We start from the raw sequence: 21,202 nt of genomic DNA, 5'->3' as shown, positions 1-21,202 counted from the left end.
CTCCGGGAAACTGCAGGTCAGGAGACGCTTCTCCCGTTGCTCCTTCGGCTCCTGCCGCCTTCCCAGCGTCTTCTGGGAGGGGATTCATTCACTCACTCCCCAGGTCCCACCCCCCCCGGCTGTCACCAACTCTACTGAAATCATGGTCTCCACTGTAGCAGCCTAAGAGGACAACCAGGGAAGCCCACCCACTCCCTATCAGCCTCTCTCAACTTGTGGGTACCCAAATGTTGTTGAACTACAACTCCCATCACCCCCAGCTAGCAAGGCCAGAGCTCAGGGATGATGGGAGTTGTAGTCCAACAACATCTGGAGACCCACAGGTGGAGAACCGCTGCAAGCACTGCTGTGTTGTCCTTAGAGATTTCCCCCTGGTTACTGGAGTCCAGCTGTTCAGTAAGCACAGCAGCTGTCACAGCTTTCCTGCCTGCTTCCCTCCTCCAGTTAAAGAGAAGTCATTCACACTGGCTGACACACATCCTAAAAGATATCAGGGGTGGGGGAGAAGCAAAACAACCCCTTCTTTCCTTCCCTCCCTCCCTCCCTCCTTCCTTCCTTCCCTCCTTCCCTCCCAACCCAAGAAAAAGCCAGACTGCAGGCCAATGCTCTGTCTATGATTTTATTAGATTTGTTTCCAATATGCCTGTATTGGAAGATTGGGAGACAAAAAAAGGCACAAACTCACATTAAAGAAACAATAAGATCATCTAATCAAGTCTACAAAGTGTTTGCCATAAAAAGGAGTTGCACTAGGAACCAACCAAAACAGATCAGGGAGTCCCTGCAGAGGCCAGCAGAGGATGAGCCCAGAAAGGCAGGAGCATGCTGGTGGGGTGGGGGGCTTCTCTCCCCCCACTGGGCTCCAAGGATGGAAGCCCAGGCAGGTGTTGGGAGAAAGCAGCTCAGCTCAGCAACCATACCCACCCTCCTCCTCCAAGCCAACAGGGTGGGGTGGGGTCTGGGTGGTGAAGCCAAACGCAACATGTTACGTACGCAGTGCCTCCGCAGCACCCTCTCTGCTCCCATTGCTGGGCTCCCCCCTCCTCCCAAGAAGGAACAAAGAGGTCAGTCGTCACGGGGGGGGGGGGGGGGGCGGGGAGGCAGAGAGAAGGCTCAGAAGATGTGCCTCAGCTACAGTTCAGCAGGAGGCGAACTCTAAAGAAACGCAACACGCAAAGAGCAGAACAAAGGACACACAGAGTGGAAGTTCGCTGCATTTTTCTCGCTCTTACTGCTAAGCAGGAAAGCTTTGTGTTTTAATGAGAGCTTTCACCTTCGTACCACAATCTTCCCTTGATTTTCTCCCCCGCCCTTCGAAATGTCACCATCTGTTTCCATAGAGATGTGGTGTCACCAGCTACAAAGCCTCTCAGCTAAAAAACAAATCTTTAAGCAGCAGGAGTGATAAGAACAGCCACAGAAACAGTTAACACATTCAAGCATAAGAATCCTCTTACACTTCATTACCAAAAGGAAAAAAATGTTCAGTGTTTTAATTCCCAATTCTCAGTATTTTACAGTACAGGAAGATTAACCAGGGGGCCTCCTTGCCCTGGAGGGGAGGGAGGAGGGAGCACCCGACACATTCCTGGTCCCAACAGACTTTGCCCCAACCCCTGGGCTTTCTCAGGCAGGCAAGGCAGGCCCAGTGCTGAGCCATGTCTCCCGCTCCGTCTGGGGAGCTTGCTAAAAGCCCCTTTCCCCTAAAGCCCCTCAAGTCATCTGTCAAGAGAGCGCGACCAGAACGGATCAAGCTTGCTTATTGCACTTGGACATCGATAAGGCAAAAAATGGACAAAACAAGAGGACAAGAGGGATAAACTGCCTCCTCTCCAGGCAAAGCTGCCTGTCGTCACCCTGCTTGTCTCCCACCCTCTCTGTCTGGCAAGGGCCACTGCTTCAGGCGCAGAGAAAGGGAGGAGACCCGGCTACAGAGGCTGCCACACCAAGGCATGGCCTCAGCTCTGCTTCCGCCAGCTCCTGAGTGAAGCCGGCAGTGTTTGTTCAACCCGCTCTTTCTCCTGTGATTGTCTTAAGCAGCTGCCAGCCCACAGGCAAGTGGGCTTTAGAAGCCCCTCCTCAGCAGCAAAGAGCTCAGCCAGCCTTTGGCCATGACCCCTGCAGCTCCTGGCAACCAAGAGAGACAGATCACCCCCTCTGCAGTGCCACTGCTCCGTGCTGCGGGCCTTATTGCTCAGGAGCATCACAAACGCCCAACACAAGCAGCGCCTGAGCAGGAAACAACCAAAGAACGGGATTCTGCTTGTGCAATTTGTTTGGTGGTCGGGTTAAGAGACCATTCAGCTTGTTTACTGTAGTAAAGGGGAAGGTGGAGGATACCCAGGACTGTTTTCTTAGCAGGCCAACTAAGTCACCTGCTCCCACCACCCCACAAGCGGCAATGTGGACCTTGAGGACCACACTGGAAGGGGCTCAGCAGGCAGAACCTGGGCAAGGAGCAGAGGCTGATGCAGGTGGGCACTGCTAGTAGCAATCTTCGCTGCTGCTTGTGGCCAGGAGCCCTGCCCACCCCCGTGGTATTCAGGGAGCCAAATGGTTGGCCTGACACCCTCTAATACTGAGTTCCCATCTCCACAAATGGACAAAGAAAGGTGAAGAAACAAAGGCAGCAGTTTATCCCAGTGTTCCAAAGGAAAAATATAGATATATACATACATATGAAATCTAAATCACCACATCACAAGACTATTTCAGCTAAAACGGTCACTTGGAAATCAAAGAGCCACGTGGGAATCGGGCTGAACACTCTTCTGGGGAAGGCGGCTGTGTCACAGGTGCAGCCATCCCCCAGGAAGCGCCTCCAGCCCAGGTGCCAAGGCCAGAGCGCTCAGGACCAGAGGACTGTCTATTTGCTCACGATAGTAAGGGCCACTAGAGTTAGCTAGGGGAGGTTGGAAGTCGCCTGCTGACTGGATAGAGGAGGGCTTGATCCAGAGATGGTCCGTTGGTCAAGAGGGTGGAGTTCCTGGGCCTTCCTGCTGGCTGTTTTGCAAACTTAAGGAAAGAAAGAGAGAAACTGGGTTACTTCAGTGGCTTGAAAGTGATCTTGCAAGTGGGTAAACTCTGCTGGGTAGCTGGATTTATTAAACACTCCTGAGTATATTGGCAGTCATTTTTGAAGGAGGGGGAACACAGAGTGCCTTTTCTGTCAGGGATGACATTGCAGGGTTTGAACAGTGAGGGTACAGTCAACTGTGCAATCCTGGAGAGCCAGCAGCAGATTTATTCCATGTCCTGCTCAGACACCCCACGCACACACCAAAAGCCTCCTGCAGCCGAGCCCACAAAGAACATTTGCACCAAGAATTTATTGCACTTGGCACAGATGTTTCTCTTGATATTTATGCTTGGAGCCAATGCAGGATCCTTAAGAAGGGACAACACAGCTCATGTCATAAGCACCCTGTCCCCATGGCACCGCCTCTTTTCTAACCTTTGAAGGCAGCCCCGAAGATGTGGACATACCGTGCAAAGAGAGGAATCCACGCTAGTCATCTGCAGCCGACGTTCCTTTCAAGGGGTCCTTCTGTCTCATCTGCAGCAGGAGAAAAGGAGATTTTTTTGGTCTTTTGCAAAGTTAGGCCAAGTGGGCAGATCTCCTGAAGTGAGAGACCTCAGCAGAGCCTCGTGTCACACACAAAGCATCTGACTGAGAAAAGGAGCAAGAACTTCAGGCACTCGGGCGAGGAAAGCAGAGCTGCTGGCCACTTGCCCGCCCCCAGTCCCTGATCACTCTGGGGGACCGGAGGCCCAGCAGACCAAGTCCCTTCCCACTTGCCTCATCCAGCTGCCTCTTCGTCTCGTCCTCCATCCTGCGAATGTCCTCCATGGTCAGGTCAACCCATTTATCAAGCCAGCAGAACAGCTGCCGGTGGAAATTTGTGAAAAGCCGCCTCTCTTGCTACAAGAGAAGGAAGAAGAGCTCAGAGCTCCAGCGCAAGAGCCGTCCACAGCCAGCGTGCAGCAGGGCATGCTGAGCCATGCAGCTGAGTCATGCCTCCCCACTCCCCTCAAGGGAGCAGCACCGCGTTGCTCCCGCCAGAAGTCAGTTCCAATATTCTTGGCCTCATTCAGCGACGGACTGTTCTGAGCTCTTGCAGGCAAGCGCAAGAATGCAAGAGCGCCGATACACAAAGCAGAAGGAAGATGGGCCCTACAGTGCCTGTTCATCTTGCTGGGCACAAAAGGCCATCTCAGCCCTTGGCTTGTAACTATTCTGAGGCAGGCACAGGTTTTGCTGGCTGTAAAGGAAAGCTGTGTGCACTCGCCAAAGCAACAGCAATCCAGATATGAGCAGGACAGAGCTGACTGCTCTGGCCTCACGACAAGGAGGGCAACGTGGCAGGGCTTCATTTGCCTGCCTGCAGCTGGTGTGTGGCTGCTCCACCTCCAAGAGAATAATGTGGCCTGCCTGGGAAAGCCACAGCACACCAACACCCAAGCAATGAAAGGGACGCTTCCCCACCCAGCCCATTTGTGAAGGCTGATGGCTGCACCGTCTCACCCGCCTTCCCCAATTACGTCCTGTTGGCCTTTGGGGATGACCTTTCACTCACCTTCTGTATAAAGTTTTCGACTTTGTTCTGCAGCCCCCACCACTTGAACTTGACCGTTACTAGCTTGTAAGCACACATGTATGGACAGTCGGTTTGCTTGCCCAGCTCCTTCTGCAGATGTAAGAGAGGAATCCTCAGAATGGAGCCCTTGGCCCCAAACCAGCCCTCCCCTCTTCCTCCTCTCCGCTCATTCAGCGTTTATACTTCCGGCAACCCAACCCACAATAGCAGGTCCAGTATGTCTAGATTATCAGCTGTGAGCCAGGAAGCCCCCCATTGAAGTCTCAAGGAAGACAGTCCTGAGCCACCTTCCATCAGCTATGAAGCAGCCTGAACACCTGGCAGCTACAGAGCCCCTGTTCTCCAAGGACCACTGCCATTTGGTACAGCACCCAGAACGACACCAATGCCCATACATACCCTCCAGTTGGGCCCCAAAGGGCCACGCCCCGTTTTGGTGGATTTGAACTTTGATGGGTCTTCTTCCGGCTTGTAATCCTGAAGCAGATACAACAGGGAGCAGGTTACAGCAAAGGAAGGTAACACCTACCTCCACAGAAGGGTGCAAAGCAGTCTCCTTTGCTTCCTGGAAAGCAAGAAGCTCAGGGGAGTTCCATTTCCCCCCTTCCGCTGCAGTATCGAGGGCCACAGCAGCTGCTCAGGGGCACGACACCCCAGGCTGCCTTGTAGCTCCCTGCACTGGGGACCAGGAGGAAGAAGCCCCAACCCAGGCTGGGCATTTCCACCTTGGCCTGAGCTCCTAATCCCAAAGGCCCCCCAGGGAATGGAAGACGGACAGCACCCCCCTTTTCTCTCCACTCAATGCATGGCACAGCCGCCCTGCCAATTACAATCCTGAGCACGGGAACAGAGCGATTTATGCTGGGATTTATGGTCCCTTCTCAGCGCTCGCAAATAAAAAGAAAAGGAAAAAGGAACCTCTTACTCTCCTAGAAGCCTACACAAAATGCCCACAGAAATCAGAAGTCTTAAGTGGTTTTTGTGGCTAAGCCAATTCTTTCATTTGCAAGCTATGCCGCTGCAGAGCTCTGAGGGAAAACTCAAGGTCACAGTCAGCCAGACAACTCTGAAGTGGCTATTTGTGGCTATGCCCAGGGCCCAGTTCGGCCGACTGGAAACAGCCCCCAACAGAGGCAGCTGCTTTTCTCCAGCCAAGCAAAGCGTGCGCCCCCCCAAAGCCCCCACCCGCCTGCAGCCCAAGATGAGCCCTTCTCCTGAACACCCACCCCAGGCCAGCTCTCGCACTCGGCTCCCGTACCCTTGAAAGCACTTGGCTCCGGTCTGCAATGTCGATATAGACGGCTTCTACGTTCTTCCATTCATTCGGGTCCAGTTTGTGAACCTGCAGGCAGCAGAAAGGAGGAGTGTTTGCGTGATGTCTCAGTGCCCCCCTTCCAAGTTTTAGTGCTCTTCTTTAAATGGATTTCTTCCCCCACCTTCAGCCATTGGAGCTTTCAGGGCAGCCAATGCAGGACAAGAACATAGCAGCAAAGATCTTTAAACACACAGAAACTCATCACCATGAAAACAGTTTTTATGAAAGAGCAGAATATTTATAGTAAGCTATATTCAACTAAGTTCCACTCAGAGTAAACCCACTGAAATTAATGGACCCAAGTTAACTATGCCCATTTGCTTTGGTGCTCCAAGTACAACTAATGTTGGATACTGCTCATTAGTTTTATACATTCTTACTGTTACATTATGATTTTGTACAACCCCCCTTGCACATCACTTCAGAATTAATAGTGTTTTAAGTAAGACAAATCAAATAAACACAGCAGCAGCAAGAAAAGACATGAGAGAAGCTGAGGGGTGGCTCATGAAGAGCTCAGTCCTCCGGGGCCCGAAAAGCAACCTCTCCTCTGCCCCAGGTGGAAAGCGCTCCTGTCCAAAAGCAAGCTAGAAAGTGAAGAATCCCCCCATTGCCCGCAAGAACAGGCTGAGGGGACACTTCACCCCACAGCCTGTGTGGTCCAGGGAGAGGCATTTTAAGATGGACACACACACTCCTGGGGGAGCCCCAGCACACGCACTGGAGGCGTATTGTCTTGTGGCGCTCCTGAGCAATGCATGGGGAGCTGGCTGGGGAGGCTGCACTTGGGGACGAGCGCTTCCAGCTTAGAATTGCTCCAGACCAGCAACATGCCCGAACCTTCTTTGCACTTGGCCACCTCCAGAAGGCAAGTTCTGCAGAGCCATCTCTTTGCCACCCTCTTCCGGGACGCAGAGCCAGCCACAGGGGCCGTTCCTGCCAAGGGCACTTACGTTCTCCTGCATGCCAAGGTCCGGTTTGTGCCAGGTCTCAATTTTGATCAAGAAGTCGTCTTTCATGTACTCATTCTGCCAAAGAGAGAAGATTCCGTTACCAGCTGGGAATTAGGAAAAGCAAGCGGGAGCATACACCTTTCCCAGACTCAACCCTTGGGGCAGCTGATCTGTCTGCTTGCTCTCCTTTCCCCATCGGCTTCTGAAGTTGGGTCAGGCAACTTTCTCTCACAGGCTGGGATCACATCACAGCAATGGAATTCCAGGCCCTTAGAAACATTTTGAGAAAACTTGCTCTTATATTATTTGGCAAATATCTCAGAACTCTGTGCCTGCTAACATTTAACCTGCACTGTTTTATATATCACAAAATGAGAATGGAGTAGTTTTAAAGATGTCGCAGTGCTCTTCCAGCTAAGAGACAAACAGTCCCTGTTGGGGGCAAAGGGTAGTTGACTAGAACCCTCAAAGAATGCCTGGAGCTGCCAGTCAGAGCCTTGGTCCCCTGCCCCAGGACAAAGGCTGGCAGAGGCTCCCCAGGGTTTTGGCTAGCAGGCCAGAGCCAGAGGGAGCCATCCCACCCACAACTTCTTTGCCCTGCCTGGAATCCATCGCCAGGGCAGCCACTTCCTAGAGGGGCTGATCGAGGGCCTGCCAGGACCGGCCGAGACACCGAGTCTATAAACCAAAGCACTCTGGGCACAGGATTCAGTGACCAGGATGGGGCCCCAATGGCCCCTGCTGAGCAGCGAAGGAAGGGGCAAAGGCCACAGGACAGGGAGGGCCAGTTGGTACAAGTGGACCAGGAGGATCTCAGCTGGCCCAGGATGAGAACAGGGCTGGGGGCAAGAGGCTGTGGAGGCGCATCAACTGTTGAATTCAAAGAAGCAAAGTTCACCCCTGAAGAGAGAAGGGTCTTCTGCCAGCTGGGACCTTCTGTGTGCAAAGCAGGGGCTCCACGTCCTGAGGGTACAGTCCCTCTGCAAACCCCACCTGGCTGTGGGACATCCCAGTAGCCTCCCCAATCACTCATGCAGCTCCGCTCTGAAGGAGGGAGGAAGCCACACTTACCGTAATAACTGCTCCAGAAATCGGCACATGGAAAGAGAAAGACAGCTTTCATGAGAGAGAGAAAAGTTTCGAGATGCAGCAGGAACTGTGCCACACTCCTCCATCCCCATGCATGTAGCCCAGTGGTGCCTGGGGGGATGACGACAAACGGATTGCCAGCAGGAAGCGCTCCTGCTGCCCCAAACACCCCCACAGCCCTGGATATGCTCCTGGGTCATTCTGCTCCTGCCTGCCTCTGAATCAACAGCACTGCCTGGGGCTCCTGCTCCAGCCCCCACTTTTCAGAGGGGGCACCAGCTCTTTTGCTGTTTACAGGGGCGGGGGTGTCACATCTCAGAGCACGAGGGGCCTTGTGGGTTCACCTAGGAAGCTCCCATATAACAAGGTGGACCACAGCCCTTCATGGTCTGCACTGACAGAGGCCCCGGCTTGTGGAGACACTCCTCAACTCAACCCTTACACTAACCAAACCTGCATCACAAAGCCATCTCCCTCCCTGGGGTGGAGATCCCCGGCTCCCTCCTCCTCCTCTGGCTGGCTGCGGCTGATGGACATTGGGAGTCCAGCAACATCTGGAGGGCCACTGCCCCCCCTCCACTGCTGAGGGAGGGAGAGGGAGGAAGAAGTGCTCTCCACAGGCAGAGGGATGTGGGAGACTTTGCTGCCCTGGGAACTGGCTCAATCTATCCCAGAGTTTCTGTGCCTAGAAAACAGGCGCAGTTGTTGAGGCCAGAAGAGGCTTCCTCTGGAGGGAGACAGCGCACCACCCCGGGGGAAATGTCCCAGCCGCCTGGTGAACCAGGCTTGAGGCTCTGCTGCCATTTGCTTCCAGCTGGATGAGAAGATGGAATAAGTTTGGTCAGGTGACTGCTGCCTGCCAGGCCTTCTCTACTTTGTGCATAAGGACATTCTCCTTCTCTCCTCGCTCCAATCCTGCACAGAGGGAAAGAGCCACCTCCCAGGCCAGGCCAGCTCTTCACATTCCACCGTGTGGTAACCAAAACCAGCACACCAAGTCCAGCGCCGGCTGCCAGTAATCAGATGCTTCTGATAGCAGAGCTCCATTATTCATGAGCCAGGCCACGGTGGATCTGGTGACAGGCCGGGCATCTGCACCAGCCACCGCCACTCTTTCCATTCTGAAGAGGAGGAGCGGAAGCTCACAGGGCAAATGCCAGGGTTTCAACACCCTGCGTCAGACGGCTGCTCAAAGTGCAGAGACTTCTGAGGAATTAACGCCACCTTTTCAGGACCGGCCAGGTTGCTTGGCCCTACAAGTTTCCACAAGGGAACACCTGGGAATGTACCGTGACAAGAAGCCGCCATGGCAGTTCCCTTGGCGCACAGTCCCAGAGCATGCTGGGTGTGTCGTTCCCAACTTAGAGCAAGGAAGAGAGAGCGGAGGTTCACAGGGCAGGGCTCCTGAATCAGAGCACCGCCGCCCAACTCTCAAGGATGGGCCTCGCACAGTTTGCTAGTTTCTTCCAGGAAATGAAGAACTGCAGAGTCCCAAGATCCCCACTAAGTCATCCCTAGCCCTGCACAGCTGCCACAAAGTGTGGCCTGTCCTGGATGCAGCACTGCTGCAGGTCCAGGGGGAGGTGCAGCTCCCCCTCCCAACTCGGCTGCCCCCACAGACTCTGGTCCAGGGCAGGAGCAGCAAGGGATGTTTCCCCAGGGAGGCCTGAGCAATGCCAGGACCCATGGCCAGAAGAGGCCACGGCCTGGGCCCCCACCCAGTGTGCCTTCTCTGCCCTTGGAAAACTCAGGCGAAGGCAGCCAGGCCCACTGTGACCTACATGAGCAGTGGCTGCAGCTCCTGCACCAACCAAGCCTTGTGGCTACACCGTTCTCCCACCCAAAACGCTAACGTGGCAGGCCTGGAAAAGAGAAGTGCTGAGCTATGTGCTGGCCTGCCAGAGGCACAGATGGGTTGCTGTTTTCCCTACATGAGAAGCTCATTAGTCCTTGGTTTGGGGGAAGCACCTGAGGCCAAGGGACCCTGCGAAGCTTTCAGGGGCAAGAACATTTGCAGCCTCACCCATGCCCAGAGGAAAGCCAGCTGGGCAACCGTGAAATGCTGGGCAGGAAAGGGGCACCAATTAATGCCAGGACACACTGGCCATGCCCTGGCAGGAATCCCGATGTCTCAGGCAAAGTGCTAATGTGATAAGTCAGAGGCAAACTGTGATCCTCGCCAGGACAGCTGGCCTAAGCTCTTCCCCCAGGGCTGCCAAGGCAGATGTTCCTCCTGGCCACGGCACCAGGGAGCCAGCAGCTGCCCTAGGGTCCAGCCTCGCCCTCACCTGCCAAGGCACGAAGAGGACCCTCCGCAAGCTCCTCCAAACTGGCTCACTCCACTCAGCCCTGCCTGATCTCCAGGAATCTTCCTCTCGAGGGCTGATTTGGAGCAGGGAGAGTCCTGCCGGCTGATCAACCAGGCAGGATCAGTCCAGGTATCCACCAGACAAGCCCTGTTGTGGTTTATACAAGGAAGCAGAACGGATGCTTCTCTCCAGCACCAAAGCCCTGGAACTCCGGCTGGCCTCACAAGACAGCTGCCCACCCAGGGAGGGAAAGTGATCTCAGTTGCAGCTTAGGAAGGTCTGTGCAAAAGGTCCCCCAAGCCTGGCCCTGCCTGCACTTATCCAAATAGATGAGGGGGGTGTCCCACCCCACAGAGTGCAAGGCTACTCACCAGTCCGGCAGTAAGGATAGGCATTCCAGGCTTTCTCGTGGATATTCAAGGCTCCCTCTGGGGCCAGCATCTTCACAAAGGGAGGGACTTTGCTGCAGGAAACGAGCAACAGAAGACAGCTGCCTTTGAACGGCATCTTGCACACACAGCCCAGCTCCAAAGACAGACAAGCCCAGGATGCTTTTGGGCCTCTGATCTTCTGACTGACTACTGCAACAGCCAGCGAACATGTGTCAAATGCCACAAACACAATGCCCTGCACCCAAAGGCTAAAGCAACACCCAGAAGGTCACACAAAGCTGAGAAGAGCCACCGGCCCTGCAGAAAAAGGCAACTGACTTGAAACCACCCCCAAGCCAGCAGTGCTCAGGCCAGGACCTCAGACTGACCCCCCCACCTCCATTGCTCACCTGCTGCTCTCCACAGTTGCAGGTAAAGCCAAAGGGCTCGCTGCACAGCAAGCTGCTTTGTAAAGGGGTCAAGAGGGAGCTCCTCTCTGTGGACTCCCCACGTCCTCCCCCCACCCAGCTGTGACTCCTCCTCTCTGTCTCCCCAGTCCGCTCATCACCAGGCCAGAAAGGGTCGATGAGGAACCTCAGCTCACAAGTGCCTGGCTGTGGCCGTCTCCAACGGGCCTGCAGGCTTCCAGAGGGTCACTCGAACAGGTCACAGCAGCTGGGATCAAAGCAATACCCCCACCCAAAAAGGAGCTGCAGCAAGGAGTGCCACAAGAACAGCTGCCCAGAAGCTGAAGCAGGAAGGGGACCCACTGCTTTTCTTGTGCACAAGCAGCAACAAGCCCAACATGCAGAAAAGCAGAACTACTAGGGCTGAACAAACACCCAGAAGAGCTTGCTTACTGCAAGGGGGAGGGATGAATCTGTGTGTCACTTGAGGGGCCAAGATCCAACCCCCCCACACCCAACAAGCCCTTCCTCCAGCCTTAAGGTCACTTGGAGGGCTGCTCAGAACTCTGGCCAGGGAGCTCCTTCCTCTGACAGGGTCTGCCTTCCTAAGACAGAGCCTGGGGTCAACTACCCTCCTCTCCCCAAAGGCAAAGAGACTGCAAAGCAGTGGAGTTCACCCCTTCCCCAGGAAGACCAAGCAAGGCCTCTGCTGACCAACACCCACCCTGCCTACAGCATCTCTGCCACATACCTCTGCAAGTGGTAGATCTTGTGTGTGTACTGCCCACGTTCCCCGTCGCGCTCATAGGGCTCGTTCACCAGGACTTCCACCCCTTCGCCACCGCCCGTTTCGTTCTTGCTGGCTTCTGCCACGGAGTACAGCTGCCCCACTTGGTACTGAAGGAGGAGGGACATCACAGCATCACTGTAGATTCAGCAAGCGGGTAGGCAGGGACACAAGAAGCAGCCCTGGACTGGGGCAGGCCACTGGTCCAGCCAGCTCAGCATCACCTGCCCCACTGGGTCTCAACTGGTGGGGCAGGAATGATCCAAGGTGGCTTGCAACAGGAGCACCATGCAAAGATACGGCAAATGATCGGAGACGCTGGAGAGATCCTGCGTAGGGCAGTGCTCTTTAGCCGTGGGCCCCCAGATGCTGCTGGACTACAACTCCCATCATCCCTGGCCACTGACCACTGGCTGTGCTGTAAGCATAGAGCCAGCCCTACAGGCAACCCAAAACTGGAGAGAGGAAGATCTGAGCAGCCCTGTATTGGAAGGCTTTTAACGCTTGATGTTTTATGCTTTTAGATATGCTGTAAACCGCCCAGAGTGGCTGGGGAAATCCAGCCAGATGGGTGGGGTGTAAATAATAACATTATTATTATTAATTAGTATTATTATTATTGAGCCTGTGTCAGGCAGCTTCCTATGTTCCTGACTGCTTTACACTGTGCAGACCGTTAGCCTCTTTTTTACCTGGCAATGCTGCCAGGGACTGAACCTGGGCCGGGTGCTGGGCACCCAAGCTGTTTTTCTGCCTATGTGCTGCATTTGCTGCCAGGACTTTGCAGAGCCTGTGAGGGAGCCCTGGGTCATTCCACCGGCCGGAAGCAGGGCCTGCTCTGCAGAGTCCTTGGAAGAGGGGTTGATCCAGCCCTCCAAAGTGCCCAGCGCCCCCCATTTCACCCTAGAAAGGATTAGGCCACTAAGAGGAAGCAGCACTAGGTGCTTAGGGGGATTTGAGCCTGGCTCTACCCAGTCCTAGCCCAACACTAAACCTCCACACTGTGCAAGCATTTTAGGCCATCTGCCCCATAATTGTGAGCACAGTTGTGAAGCCCCTCCAGTGCAGGGCTGGCATTCACATACACAGAGAGAGAGAGAGAGCAAGCACTGGGGCAGACCAAGTGGCTTTGTCCCAGAGGGTGGGTGGGGTCTCCCAGACGGGGTCCCCTGGGGACAGAGAGCAGCGTGTCCCCAGCGCTGACGCACTCTCCGGTCACTCTCCCTCTCCTGCATCCTCTCGCTCCACAAGTTAGAGTTCAGGCACTAAGAGGATCAGGCTGCTGGACTGCCATCTTCACCCCTTAATCTTCCCTGTTATTTCTGATCCCCTAATCCCATTGGAACAAGGAAGCAGGCCCAGATAAATTGCTGTGTTAAATAAGAGCAGGCCCCGGGGGAATCCGCCAGAGAAAGTGTCCAAGAGGGCAAGAGGCCCCGTGCCCAGGAAGGAGGGTGGTGGGGTGGCTGGAAGGAGCCGCTCAGCTCAGGTGCTCAGTCCAGCAGGAACAGCTCAGCGCTCTGGGAGGCCTGGCGGTCAGTGGCCCTGTGCTCTGCTGGGGCTAAAACTTCAGACTCAGTGCCATGCTCAGGGAGACATGATCCTGTAGTGAAAGCACCCCTCTTCCTTTCCACCCCTCAGCCAGGCTCCTTGGGGGCCATTCATCCTCCTGGAAGCAGCTTTGTATTCAGCTGGGAAAGGCAGATCCTCCCGCTCACAAGCAGGAAGGGGGGTGGTTTAGGGGGGGGCACACAGAGAGTGGGTACAAATGATGGCACCATGTTAGAAGTAACAGCTGAGAACACACCTACACATCCTGCCAAAAAACACCAAGCAACTGATATTTGGGGGACGGGTTAGAGCCAATCCTAAATCGCCTCTGGATATTAAAGATGGCCCATCTTGTTTATATTCTACAAAGGTCCCCCTCCCCCACTGGGGCTCTTGCAGATGCCCCGACAGAATACAGAGAACGGACACCTACAAGCCCCCCACAGAACTTTGGCCATTGGACTGTAGGACTGTGACACACTGGATTTTTAATCTGCCTAAGCTGCCTCATTGGGAGGAAGGTTCCTGCTTTCCTCCCCTTTGCCGCCATTGCTTTCCTTTGGAGGAATGCTGAGGGGTTCTGTAGGCTCAAGAGAGAGCACAGCTGGCACCCAGCCCGCTCAGAAGAAATCCTGCTCTGCAGCTCCCTCTCTTGGCGTCCCTTTACACAGCTCTGGAGAACCCGCGGCTGCCCAGGCCCACCCCCTTCCCCGTCCCAGTAGCCTCAGGGCTTTGGCTCCCACTCCCAGCTCGCGGCTGCAACGCCTTCCTAGGTCCTCTGGCTTTCTGGTCTCTTTAATGGAAACGGGACCTGCCTGCATTGGCTGAGTTGTGCTTTGGGACCAGCCGGACCTTGCCAAAGCCACAAGCCAGGAATGGGAGTCTCCAAGAGAGCTTGACCCAGGGGGCTCCCTGTCAGGCCCCGTCCAGGGAGACAGGAAGCCAGACTGCTCAAGGGGTGCAGCCTCGGAAGCGGCAAGAGGCCAAGCTGCACTTGCAAGGTGTCAGGAGCCTCCTTCTCCCTTCAAGGCACTCTGTAACCCGAACTCTGGGAAACATGAACCCAACTCTGCTTTGCCCCAATTCTAACAAGGCAGCACCGGACGGGACTCCGGACCCCAGCAGGTGCAGAGCCTGAGGCAGCCAGGCCAGCCCTTGCTCAGGAGGAGCCACCCGGGCGCCAGAGCAGGCTAGCGGGCAGCCGTGGGGATTTCAAGCAGACATATTTACTTCACACATATTGTCTCAGTTACCTCTGCAGCAACCGTACAGGGTTGGCCGGCATTACTCTCCAAATATTCCACATGGGGAACCCAAGCAGAGAGCGAGTCAGTGCCCCAGGAGTGCCATGTCAGAAGACCAGGATGAGCCCCGTCCAATCCAGGCTGGAGGAAGGGCAGCACCCAAAGACCTGGCCAGGAGCAAGGAGCACTTCCAGCAAGGCTCCCCAGCTGGGTCTCCTTCCGTGGGTGAAGCTGATACAGAAGACGCACGTGTGTGCTTCAGGCCACTTGGGCTGACCTACATTCTCCTAGCTCTGCCTCCATTGTCCTTTGTTACTGCCATCCCCAGGGTTGGGGGAGCAGAAAAATGGACCTGGAAGGAAAGTCAACCAGAGCTCTCTGCTCAAGCTGGCAGCCCCCTCCACACTTGTGCTTCAAAACAAATAGTTGGGGGAAATGACACATGCTTTTGTGCAATGTGCACATTTGCCACAGACACCCAGGAATGCCCCCAGTGAGGGCCTGACACTTCCCTGGAGCGCAAAGCGCTGAGAGAGAGCAAGGGGAATAACAAGCTATGCATCCTAGGGATGTCTCCACCTCCACTCAAAAGCCCCTGGCAGGCAGGCTGAAGTTTATGGCACGGTGGGAGTTAGGCCCTCACACAACGCTCACTAATCTTGCTGCAAATGCAGGAACATTCTTTAGTCAGCAGCTTGTTCCTAATAATTCAAATAGTCTTAAGAAGGAGGGCAGGCAGGCAACAGAGCCCAGGAGCCCGGATAAATCTTATAGATTCTTCCATCCATAACTGATGCCAAGAGTGGAGCAGGGAACTGGGTTGGAGGAAAGATCCGCCACACACTTGAGACTTGTGGGTGCTCTGACCATGGGTGTTTAAACAGTGAGAAGAACATTAGAAAGCCTGCAAACAAATGCCAGGCCCTCACACATTAAGTAGAGTCCCAGAAACTTGTCCAATGTCACTCAACCCCTTGCAGAACTGGTGACAAGTTCCTCTCCACAGCACTAAGCACCCACCTCCTCCCCGCTTGCAGCAAAGTGGCCCCTACAAAAGCAGAAATGAGCTAATCTTTAAGTAGCCACAACACACTTCTCACTGGCCACAAATGGAACCAAGACTAGATTTAAGGCAGGTATTGAAAAAGAAGCAGCAGAGAAGTTGGCACTTACCTCCTCCACAGACACGGGCAAAAGAACACGACTGCAAGAGAAGAGACAAAAGGAAGTTCACTAAAGGTCCAGTAACCAGGATCATTTGCACAGTGCCAACAACAACTCACAGTCCCACTGGAGGATTACAGCCCAAGGGGTTCCAGTGGAGCTAGGGCACCCCCCCTCTGTCCCCACTATTGCCTGCCACCCCCATTGCCAATGCTGTCACTGCTGGGGAGTTCATTTCTGCAGCCTGGGGCAACTCAGGCAAGGACCTCCCAGAACAGCAATGAAGTTTCCCGTTTCACAAATGCTGTGTGGAGAAAGAGAAAGACAGAAAGAGAATATATGTGCCTGTCACTTCCATAAACAGAAAAACTAGAACAGCAAAATGGACTCTCTCCAAGCCCCACCAAGGAACTTTCAAGAAACCCCAACCCAAACACCACAATAATGTTTCACACACACATGCAGTGGCTAGTTAAACATTAACGTCAGATGCAAAGATGTTTGCTTTATCTAATGTGTTATGATGATGGCATCACAATAGCAGCTGTCACCAAAGCCTACCTCTACTAAAACAAAGAGACAAGGGTTTCTTACAACTATGCCAGTAATCTCCATACTAGGACAACTTAAATATTTGGAAACGCTCTTGATGTTTGGCAAGGCCAACTGATGAACTCCAGAAAAGTCAAGACAGTGTGGACTGGAACAGCTCCAAACTGGGGAAGGGCTCCAGGCACGAAATGTGGCAGTCTCTCTTCCCCAGCAAGGCAGTGCACACCCAGTAGCAACCCTGAGAGATGCCAGCCCTCTTCCTCTAAGGAAGGGGAACTTGCTGTGGCCCTTCAGGGACAGCTGGATTCCAGCTCCCAGCAGGCAACCTGGCAACAGACTGGGATGTCGGGCGTTGGGAGTCCAGGAATGTATGGAATTCTGCAAAGAGACCCCTCTGTACTAGCCGGTTGGACAGCAGAGCTCACAGTGGTCCACAAACCAGGCCGAGGGCAAGATGCCCTACTGAGTGAGCTCCCTCACCAAACCAGTCTTGGGCAAAGGTACCTTAAAGGGAAACATGGAAGTCAAAGGGGAGGAGAGTCACCTGGAAGGGTCTGCGTGGAAGCTGAGGAATGAGTAACTTCCTGTGCTTCTGGCAAGGAGGGGAGGACAGCAAAGAAAGAAGTGCCTTATTTTGTTCTCTGCCATTGGTCAGAGCCAGAAATATATTTCCAAAATGGCTGTTAAAGGCTGGAGCCTGTACCAAAATATTTAGAGCCCAGCCCTAAACTTGGTCATAACAGACCAGAAGATGGGAACAAGGAGACAAAAACGTTGTCCCCATCTTCAAAAAAAGGGGAAAAGGCGGCCTAGGAAACTACCCACCAATCAGCTTGACATCAAAACCAGGAAAAGTCCAGAACAGATAATTGAACAGCACTTAGGGAGGATATTTTGATTACTAAGACCCAGCATGGGTTTCTCAAAAACAAGGTGAATGTTGTGGACATAGTGTATCTCGATTTCCATAATACTTTTGACAAAATTCCCCATGATACTCTTACAGAGAAGCTAGTAAAATGTGGATTGGACGAAGTAACTGTAAAGTGGTTTTGTTGTAGGTGATTGGCTGAATCCAAGGAGTGCTCACTAAGGGTTCCTCATCATCCTGGAATAAAGTGACCAGTGGGGTGCCACAGGGTTCTGTCCTGGGCCTGTTGTTGTTCAACATTATTTATAAACAACTTGGATGAAGAAATTGAGGGGATGCTCATCAAGTTAGCAGAAGACAACAAACTGGGAGGGGTAGCTAATGCCCAGAATACAGAATTGGAATTCAAGATGACCTTAACAGATTGGAGACCTGGGCCCAAACTAACAAAATGAAATTCAAAAGGGACAAATGCCAGGTTATAAACTTAGGAAGGAAGAGCCAGCTGAATAAATGGAAGACGGGGGACACTTGGCTTGCTAGTAGTACATGTGAAAAGGATTTAGGGGTCTTAGTAGACCTCAAGCTGAACATGAGTCCACAGTGTGATACAGCAGGGGAAAAAGCTAATGCTATTCTAGGCTGCAGCAACAGAAGTCTAGTATCCAGGACAAGGGAAGTAATAGTACCGCTCTATTGTGCCTTGGTCAGACCACACCTGGAGTCCTGCATCACAATTTAAGAAGACCATTGGCAAGCTGCAACGTGTGCAGAGGATGGCAACCAAGATCATCTGGGGTCTGGAAACCAAGCCTTATGAGGAAAAGTTGAAGGAGCTGCGTATGTTTAGCCTGGAAAAGAGGAAACTGAGAAATGACCCTTCAAACATCTAAAGGGTTGTCACATGGAAGATGGAGCAAGTTTGTTTTTTCCTGCTCCAGAGGAGAGGCTCCGAACCAATGGATTCAAATTGCAAGAAATTAAACATCAGGAAGAACTTTCTGACAGTGAGAGCCATTCACAGTAGAACAGATTCCCTTGGAAGGTATTGGTCTCTCCTTCCTTGGAGGTTTCTAAGCAGAGGTTGGATGGTCATCTTTCAGGGATTATTCAGCATTGCAAGTGGGTTGGACTAGATGACCCTTGGGATACCTTCCAACCCTCCAATTCTATGAGCATTTGGAATAAAGCAATGCATGAGATGAGCCAGCAGAGCATGACTCCTGAGGCTAGGATGTGTGTCTGTGTTTGCAAAGAGACAGACAGGAGACAATTAGTAATTTCATACTGGAGAATTTCAGCTCATCATCAAGCGACCTGTCAAAATGCATATAACTTGGGAAAACCAAAACTTGTCCAGAAGAAGCAGACTCTGCGTAGCCAGCTGTTATTTTCCAGACATGTCAAGGAGTCAGCAAACAGGTAAAACCACCTCAATAACGAAAATACTTTCTTTCAAAGCCCTCTCAACTAGAAACCTATCAAGGAGCATGATCGAGTCATACTTTCATAACTGAGTAGACTTTGGACCAAGCATGGCTGATTAGCCGTGGCTCACTTTCCTTGGGGCCACAGCGGAGGATTGGTCCAGGCTTAAAAGAAACTCTGCTGCAGGGTCTGTCTGCCTCTGAGGTGAGGCAAACTTTGAGCAATATATGAAACAAGCTCTAGTCTGAAACCTCTTTCAGGAAGTTCCATGTGATTTCAGAGAGGGGAAGAATTAGGGAACGCTGTGCTGTGGGGCCTCCTTCCCCCAAGACGTGACCAGGACCCTGGAGCAGGGAGGAGAGCAGCAGGACATCCCAGACTCTGTCCCACACTGCGGATACACAGTGCTGCAGAAGGACAGAAGTTTAACTCCATGCAGGTCAAGGAAGGAGCAGCTGCTCTTCGCTGCCGGCATCCAGCTCTCCTCCACGGAAGCCCAGTCAGCATCTGATGGCTGTGGCCATGTTGGCAAGCCGGTTGCCAGGGAGAGCAAATGGCTTGTCCCATCTTCTGGGTCGCTGCTCTGGCCTTTGGCAAATCCCTGCACCTGGAAGGCACCAGCAAAAGTCCCCCCCCCCGCACTCGCTGGCAAGGCAGGACTTCCAGCAGCAGCAGGAGGGGGAGGAGGAGGGAGACCCTGTTGCCAGAGGCCCAGGGAAGGGCCATACCAAGGAGGTTTCGCAGGCTGACCTCGGGCAGGTCAAGTGACCTTAGCAAAAAACAACAACTCAAAAACAACCACCACCAGGGTGCAAAAAAGAGGCCCTCATCTCAAGTTAACCTTGCGGCAAGCCCGCACCTTGCTGGGCCCGGTCCGGACGAGCCGGTCCTCCAAGGCGGCCGCTTGGCCAGAGAGGGAGGGTGGCCCACCCAGGGGCCGGGGGGGGGAAGGAGGGCGGCCCGCTTCTCCCTCGGGGCTCCGGCGGCGGCCTTCCGCTCTTCCTCCTCTTCCAAGGTCCTCCGGCGCCGGGGAGGAGGAGGGCAGCGCGGCTCCGCCATCCCCATCCCCATCCCGGCATCGGGCGGAGGGTGACCTTCACCGCCCTCGTCCCTCCTCCTCTTCCTCGGACCCGCATCCATCCCACGGGGGGGGGGGAGAGAGAGAGAGAGAGAGAGACCCCCTCCCCCCCCGCTCGGGAGGGAGCGCAGCCCCCGTCCCTCCGGACAGTGGGGGGGGGGTCTCCGCCTGCGGAACTCCCTGCCACTTCCCTCCAGCCCTTCTGAGGAGACCCCCCCCCGCCCCCGGGCGGCCACTCACTATTCCTTGACGAGCACCATGGCGGGCGGCGGCGGCGGCTCCTGGGCTCCGTCCTGCTCCTCCCGGGGCTGCGCTCCGTCTCTCCTCCTCCTCGCCGCCGTCCGCCTCCTTCTGGGCTCCGCGCGCGGCCCGGACGGAGCGCGAAGGGAGGGGGCGGGCGCGAGCGGGGAGGGGGCGGCGCGCCGAGAGGGAAGGAAGGAGCGTTCCCCGGCAACAGCCGCTGCGTCACTGCGACGCGTCCCCGGCGCGATGGCGTCACGCCGCGGAGGGAGAGCGGCGCGTGCGCAGGAGGCGCGCGGGAAGGTTGAGGCGGGTGGGGCGGCGCTCTGTGTATGCTCAGAGGCATTCCTCGCTTCCAGTGAGAAGGGCGCCAGACGCCTCTTTCGCTCGCTCGGCAAGGCGCCCCCGCTTCGCGTCCCTGTCCTGCCGCCTCGGTTTCTATCCATGATAATTTTAGGTTATATGTTAGTGACTAAGTTTTAATTTTTATATTTTTAAACTGTTGCTATATCTGTATTGTCCCTGTTATATCTAATTGCAAATTCAAATGTATCCCTATCATGTTTTATGGCTTCCTTGATATTGTATGTGGGCTTGAACTGGTCTGTGACCGAAATAATAACCTTCATTCCTTCATCCATCCAGAATGTGGCGGACGTCCAAAGGAGCCCCGGGGGGTTCATCCTGAAACAGAGCAGCGGCTGAGAGGGGGCTCTGAGAGCGGATATTCCTTCTGCCACAGCTTCTCTTGAACGGGGGGGGGGCATCACCAAGAAGGGGAGTTCTGGGATGGGGTAAACTATAGTTCCCAGCTGAAGCTGAGGCTCCAAGACTTTGGCCACCTCATGAGAAGAGAAGACTCCCTGGAAAAGACCCTGATGTTGGGAAAGATGGAGGGCACAAGGAGAAGGGGACGACAGAGGACGAGATGGTGGGACAGTGTTCTGGAAGCTACCAGCATGAGTCTGACCAAACTGCGGGAGGCAGTGGAAGACAGGAGTGCCTGGCGTGCTCTGGTCCAGGGGGTCACGAAGAGGCGGACACGACTAAACAACAAACAACATAGTTCCCAGGTTTCTTTGGGGAAAGTCATGTGTGGATGTACCAGCATAGTCAGGGATGGGGCGATGGGAGTTGTAGTCCACCAACACTTGCACTCCTTCCCCACACCTGCCTATTCAATTCATCAGTTAGTTGGTGGGAATTTTTCCATATTTTTGGGGGTGGGGGAAGCACCCTTTTGAA

At 54.1% G+C, this 21,202-nt stretch overlaps 1 protein-coding gene across 1 annotated transcript; it reads right to left on the bottom strand.

The window, feature by feature from the left end:
* Positions 1 to 605: 605 nt before the first annotated feature.
* PITPNA (phosphatidylinositol transfer protein alpha) lies at positions 606 to 20,037 on the bottom strand. Its single transcript, XM_053367731.1, has 12 exons — positions 19,958 to 20,037; positions 15,798 to 15,828; positions 11,794 to 11,939; positions 10,636 to 10,727; positions 7,938 to 7,945; positions 6,867 to 6,941; positions 5,857 to 5,940; positions 4,998 to 5,075; positions 4,578 to 4,688; positions 3,800 to 3,922; positions 3,487 to 3,556; positions 606 to 3,015 (listed from the first exon to the last, which is right to left on the bottom strand). The coding sequence occupies exons 1-11, from the start codon at positions 19,975 to 19,977 to the stop codon at positions 3,509 to 3,511; spliced, it is 816 nt and encodes a 271-aa protein (XP_053223706.1). The 5' UTR covers positions 19,978 to 20,037; the 3' UTR covers positions 606 to 3,015; positions 3,487 to 3,508.
* Between the last annotated feature and the right edge of the window lie 1,165 nt (positions 20,038 to 21,202).

Source organism: Podarcis raffonei, chromosome 15 (assembly GCF_027172205.1).
Source record: "Podarcis raffonei isolate rPodRaf1 chromosome 15, rPodRaf1.pri, whole genome shotgun sequence".
NCBI lineage: Eukaryota > Metazoa > Chordata > Lepidosauria > Squamata > Lacertidae > Podarcis > Podarcis raffonei.
This window is presented reverse-complemented; position numbering and strand designations above follow the sequence as displayed.

Excerpts from the sequence above, each read along its gene's own strand:
- PITPNA (XM_053367731.1), bottom strand. The coding sequence starts at position 19,977 with ATGGTGCTCGTCAAGGAATA. Across the intron at positions 15,829-19,957 it reads ATGGTGCTCGTCAAGGAATA|TCGTGTTCTTTTGCCCGTGT; the intron begins GTGAGTGGCCGC and ends CTTCTCTTGCAG. Across the intron at positions 3,557-3,799 it reads CGAAGAGGCAGCTGGATGAG|ATGAGACAGAAGGACCCCTT; the intron begins GCAAGTGGGAAG and ends CTCCTGCTGCAG.